General features: G+C 48.0%; 1 protein-coding gene across 1 annotated transcript; it reads right to left on the bottom strand.

Annotated features, from left to right (window-relative positions):
• Positions 1-851: 851 nt before the first annotated feature.
• LOC122371016 (skin secretory protein xP2-like) lies at positions 852-5,653 on the bottom strand. The gene is made up of 3 exons (XM_043347055.1): positions 4,907-5,653; positions 3,285-3,641; positions 852-2,165 (listed from the first exon to the last, which is right to left on the bottom strand). The coding sequence occupies exons 1-3, from the start codon at positions 4,910-4,912 to the stop codon at positions 1,446-1,448; spliced, it is 1,083 nt and encodes a 360-aa protein (XP_043202990.1). The 5' UTR covers positions 4,913-5,653; the 3' UTR covers positions 852-1,445.
• Positions 5,654-6,358: the final 705 nt, after the last annotated feature.

Genomic DNA, 6,358 nt, shown 5'->3' on the forward strand with positions numbered 1-6,358 from the left:
GCTTGTCGAACGGTCGCTATAACAGGTCATCAGCCATGCCATTCTTTATAACGGAACGAGCGCCTGGTACGATGACCTGTGATTTGCATCACATAGTCATGGTCATTAAAGTCTCCAGGTCACCGGTCCTCCGCTGGCAAATACATGACTTGCGTCATGTATTCTCTAACGCACAGTTTCCATAGACCTATGGCGATTATACACTGAGATGCTCGTTTCGCTGGCTTCTGTGGCCTGCACGTATGCCCACCGCCCACCTAGCTCGTCCACTGACTTGGTTCCAATGAATAGTCATAATGTGGGAACTGAGCCACTTCTGCCGACCGGCCGCTCGGCCACGCCGTACTGAAGGCGTGGTCAGTGACTCTAAACGACAGAGTTTCGCCAGCGAGATGAGAGCTCCACTCGTGGGTAACTGGTCGGTGAAGGCGATTTGTTCGTGGGTAATTATTGGCCGCTGGCCAATTAAGCGTTTATTTTGTGTCTGAGTGTGAATGACTAGATTGACAAAGTGAGAAACATTTCTTCTAGTATAATATCGTTAGTGAAGGGAATAGGTCTGCATTCTGAAAATTATGATCCTAATCATTCTGGAGATAATTGTGTGCTGTTTCAATGTAAAATTGAACACGATTACAATTAGGTACGCAACACGGCATTTGGACATTGATAACAGACGAAATGCACCATGGTTGAGCTTGTGAGCCTTACGTCAACGCGCTGAAGTTTTGCCAGTTCCGAGTAACTAGCCCTTTTCACTGGCCTTCCCGCAGTGCAGATGTATTACATTTCGTTTCGAAATCTTAGAGCCTCAAAATAAAGCATCTTGCTACGATTTGGCAAAATTGCGCCCAGTTTCTGACCGTGTATTTTGACTAGACAACATATACATACAGGCACACATCTTTTGTCACCGATTACGCTCAGTGACGACACATACATACATTGGACGGATTTGGCTCAGGCTTGTAGATTTAATTGATGCTCCCGGTCAGCACACTGCGGGAATAGCACAATCATGGCGCTACAGTCGACACTTTCACACTTTTAAATATAATAAATACGTTAGAAGTTTCCTCAGTTATTACATGAGAGAGTCCACGTCTTCGCACTTCTTACGCTTGAAGAGCTATGGGCTGCCTTGCAAGACTTCAATGACCAAACAATGCAGATACTTACGGCCTGCTCTGAGCTAGCCATGCCTTTCACAGATCATGTCACCAAATCAGGCGAGTATTTTATGTGAGCGTTGAGCATTAAGTCTGGGATTTGAGGGGCAGCGGTCACTTTTCTTGTGGGAGGCGACTTGGGCAGTAGAATAACAGCTTTACGGTGCTGCTTGGTCTGAGGAGGCCGTTTAGCTATCCTGAACGGTTTCAAACCAGCAGCTTCTCTGGCTGTCTCATAGGGGAAGAGGGTGAGAGACCACCTTCAGGTGTTTCTCTCTAGTAGGAGACGGGAGCGCCGTACTCCTGACTCAGACCGCCCGTCGTCTTGTACGCGGGGTACCCCTGGTTGCTGGGAGTCTTGTACTCGGGGTAGGCAGCTCGCGCAGGAGCCGCCGGCGGCGCGCCGTACTCGTCAGAGGGCAGCGCCGGCGCGGCGGTAGATGGCGCTGCGGTCGGCTGCTGCGAGTATCCGCCGCTAGGGGCGCTGTAGCCGCGCGGGGCGGCCGGCTGGGGGCGCGGCGAGTAGGTCTGCGGCCGCTGGTAGCCGTTCTGCTGCGGGTAGCTGGCCGGCGCAGCTGAGGTCGGCTGCGGCGAGTAGCTGCGCTGCGGGGCGGCCGTAGGCGCAGCGGTGGTGCGTGGCGCATAGCTGGGCTGCGGCTTCGCGGTGGCGGGCGCCGGCGCGCGCGGAGCGTAGGTGCGCTGGGGCTTGGCGGTGGTGCTGGGGGCGTACTGGGGCGCCGGCGCCGCGGCGGCCGGCTGAGAGCGCTGGTATCCTCCCTCGGGAGCCGCCGGGTACTGGGCCTCGCCCTCGTAGGTGACGGTGGCCACGAAGCCGCCGTCTCCGTTGACAGTGTAGGTGACGGTCTGTACGCGGCCGTCCGGCAGCGCCACTGAGTAGGATCCCTCTGTGTTGTCTCCGTCCCGACTCTCACGGTGGTTGTACTGGTTCTCGTCCTCGTTCACCGACCAGTCGAACGAGTACTTGACCGGGCCGCTCTGCCGGAAAGAGGCACGAAATGAGACGTGGGGGTGGTGGAGGGTGGGGATGAGACGTGGCAGTGACAAGTTACGTGAGGCGGGAAGACTGGGAGATTGAAGATGCGACGGTAGTGAGAACAGATTCAATCTCGAACAGATGTACGAGATTGAAAAGGAGGGATTCTTTAGTCACCAAGGCCAGCCTTGGAAAACTTTGTCATTGTTTCCTTTTTATTGTGTGCTGATCACTGGGCTTACCAAACAAATAAAATACGCCACCTTCAAAGAACACAATGCTGTGTTAGGTCACTGACCTAATGTGACCTTGACCCGGCCCATACCTACTCAAAAACACCACCAATGTATTCGCCGTGAAGTAAGCTTTAATATGACACCCATATTGCCTATAATTCTCGACGTTCTCGGCAGATGTCATTTTCATGTCAGGTCATGACCACATTGTTGACCTCAGTTTGAGGTCAACGGGTCCGATATACCAACCAAATCACATACCACTATTAAGAGCATGGATAAGACATCTCTGATAGAAAAAATCAGAATTTTTAAAATAGGACAAATTTGAAAGGTCACGGGGTCAAGAAAAGGTCACGAGGTCAAAGGGTCAAAAATGACCCTGGGGTTTCGTTCACATTTTTGCTAGACGCACCAGCATTTGCGCTTCTTATTTCATATATAACTTTTTTTGATCCGGTGAACCGTTGCAGAGATAAAAATACTTTATATTTCAATGTTCCGGAAAATCTAAAAATTTGCATGACCCATATCTCATGACCCCTGTGACCTAGAGACTAAAAATTTACTGGGACGAAGTAGTGCCCATAGGTCAACTTACATGCCAAATTTGAGCAAAATCGGAGAGGTCATGGTGAACAATTGGAAAAAAATTAGGTGATTTGTCGTGGAATTGCCCGTCATCTTTCGTATATGAGCTAGTTATATATGTTTTGAAGCAATATCAAGAATATGTGAATTGTGAATGCAGCAACTGTTATTTTCTGTTGTCAATATTTATAACAATTTCATTATGTTTGGCTTCCTAAAAGTAATTGTAGTCGTCGTTTGTGAGGTATTTTTCCTGAATGACGACAGCGTTGTAACATAAAAAAGTAACCTTACCTCCTCAGCGCTGTACCCGCCGGCTGGGGCAGGAGCCGGAGCCGGGCTGTAGCGGTTTTCAGCGGCCGGGGCAGAGGAGGCAGGGGCCGGGGCGGGACTATAGCGGTTGGCGGGGGCGGGGGTGGGTGCGTAGCGGTTAGCGGGGGCAGGAGCAGGGGCGGCGGTGGGCGCATAGCGGTTAGCTTGGGCGGGGGCGGCGGTTGGTGCGTAGCGGCTGGCGGGGGCGGGGGCGGCCCGCGCGCCGTAGCGGTTGGACGGAGCCGGGGCGGCGGTGGGGGCGTAGCGGTTGGCCGGCGCAGGTGATGAGGCGTAGTACTGGGCGGATGCCACCGCCGCCACAGCCAAAACGATGAAGACCTGTGGGAAAAAGTGTCACAATTAATGTTAGCCATTGTCATCCACGACGCAATAAGACGGGTTAATGTTTATTGGTACATTTGGGTGTTGCCGTTCGGTCATGGTCGTTAACGCTTACGTATGTGTTTAGCCGTGGTAACCCTTGTAGGTATTTTCTCGTTTGTTGCAATACTCCTGCAGTTCACCCGTGTGAAAATGAGCTCATTTCTTCAGGCGCACCTCTCTACATGGCGCAATGTGAAGGGTGAACGCCTACCACGTTTCTACATTTTGCGTTACTCATCACATTGAATGTCTTGTTGGCATTTTAAATTCCGTTTTATTTCTTTTTGACATTTTATTTTGGCTTGTTTGGTCTTTATTGCTTACTAAAACATCGTCGGAAAGGTAACGGCAAACTGAATGAAGCCACTCAATATTTTTGTGCGACGCGAGTTTAGACTAGCGCCTTTTTCGACCCAGCATATGATATGATACAAAATAGCCATTAGTCAGGTGTGTATTGCAATGCAATACCATCGGAAAAGAAAGAACAGTGAACAGGGAACCACAAAACTCCTTAAAAGGAGTAATGCAAGTATTAGTTATGTATCAAGTATTCAGGCAAGGGTTGCCTTGGCCAGAAAGATATATTGCGGAGAGAAAAAATTGTACAATGTTTACCACAAACTGAATCATGTCTCTTTTATCAATTTTGAATAAGTACTAAGTAGGTTTTTCATCATTTTCTTTTATTTGCTTAGAATAAAAAAAACTATCGGAAGAAGCCCAATTATTAGGGATTGTTTCCGCTGTGCAATCTGAACCGATGGCTAACATACGCAAGAGCTAGGTGTTTTAATTGTTTAAAAGTGTTTTGATTGTTGTTTTTAACAAAGTAAAAAGTTTATAGATATTGTGCGACCAATGCAAATGAAGCAACGTCTGCATTTATTTACGTCACCCATCGAGCAACATTGGGAATAGCAGACACATTTCCTTTACAATGGTGATGAGCTGCATTGTCGTTTGTCTGCTAATTGAACAATTACCTAATTAATTTGCTGCTAGATTGATGGATCATCATAATTGTAAATATTACCGAATTCTGATTGATTGATTGATTTATTTATTTATTTATTTCTTTATTTATTTATTTTTTTATTCGATGATTGATTGGATACTTGGTGAACTGATGATTATAATAATGGATAATTGGTCTGTTTGATGACACGGGGTATTCAAACGCCACTAGAATCAAATCACCTTCCTCCACTGTGCCCTACCTTCATATTGGCGGCTCCTGTGCGCCGCTGCTGAGTATGTGCTGCTGTACCACCACACTCACAGTCCACTGATGCCCTCCAGTCGGCACCCACCAGTTATATACCGCCATTCCCATGGAACCCCGACCGACCGGGGGCGACGATTTTCCCCCAAACTTCGCAACGTTGCTCAGACGGCCGCCATTAGTGGGGCCAAGTGAGCGTAGCGTGCGGCCTTGCCTTGCGTAAACTGGGGCGTATCCCTGTGAACGGCTCACAGTGGACGGTGCGACGGCGGGCCGGGTACCGTGGTTTTCATGGGAGTCGCCCTGGGACAGTCACCTGGACGAACGGACGAGGGTTTGCGGCGCACCTGGAGTGGGCACTCGAGGCGCCCGCGGCGGTGCCAAACACGTGCGGCTACCGTGCACGCGATGGAGTGTATTGCTCCAGGGGACGATGGTGCCGGAAGGATGATGGTTGCAACTTGCAAGGTGTTTAGATGAGAGCGTGTTCCTGGTGGGAGCGGGAGCTGTGTGCCAGGTCTGAGGTGGAACGATCAGGGAGCTTCGGGCAGCCGAAAATAAAAGTATATGCTTAAAGGAAGGGTGCCACCTTCCGAAATTTTTGTTCTATGAATCTATTTTACTTATTTGAATTTTTAGACGTGGTTAGCGCGTCCACAATATACAAAAAACCGAAACATTGCATTTAATACATTGGCCAAAAAAAAGATCGTTGTTTATATCACCACTACAACTCAAGGTCGTTTGATGTGGCAGCTAGGACGGCTGGCATATCCTGTTGTCATGGCAACATATCATTCTGCCATTTGCATTGATGGCGCAACTGAGACAAAAAGATGAACAAATAAAAAGAAAGAAGATAACATGATTTGAACTAAAGGTTTCATCAAAAGAACATCAGAAAGAACATCAGAAAAGAACATCAAATAAGTCGAGTAAAGGTTTTTCCTTTACAATGCTTAAGAGATCTATGGAACCCTTCACCCTTCATGCAACTTACTAGAAAAACTTCCCAATTAAAATTTTAAAACTTAAGTGTATACCATAAAGAAAAAATATACCCTTTCAAAATGATAAAACATGCTTCAAAAGTATAACTTTTATACATACCTTTGCTGATTTCATGTTTTATAAAATACCCTTAACACGACGAGGAAATAGTGCTGAAGATTTTTGCCTGCCCAAATGCTGGCAGCAAAACTGGCAAATGATAACTTCACGTGCGGATTCAATGCTGACCGTCTCGAGCATAGGTAAGTGAAGCCGGTTTTTAGGTTCATGTGAGGCTAATCTTGTAAAAACTGCGTTGTGTCCAAAAGGTGGCACCCTTCCTTTAATAATATCAACCCCTGGCTATTATGCATTATTCGCAAAGGAATTGCTACCGGGCCGTGCTTGAATACCTTCTCATGAAAACCTCAAGCTGTTTCGGAAATAACTCCGCACG

Source organism: Amphibalanus amphitrite, unplaced genomic scaffold (assembly GCF_019059575.1).
Source record: "Amphibalanus amphitrite isolate SeventyFive unplaced genomic scaffold, NRLGWU_Aamphi_draft 001195F_arrow, whole genome shotgun sequence".
Classification (NCBI taxonomy): Eukaryota; Metazoa; Arthropoda; class Thecostraca; order Balanomorpha; family Balanidae; genus Amphibalanus; species Amphibalanus amphitrite.

Coding starts and splice junctions, on each gene's coding strand:
- LOC122371016 (XM_043347055.1), bottom strand. Junction 2,166..3,284: donor GCGGGTACAGCGCTGAGGAG/GTAAGGTTACTT, acceptor TCTTTCCGGCAG/AGCGGCCCGGTCAAGTACTC.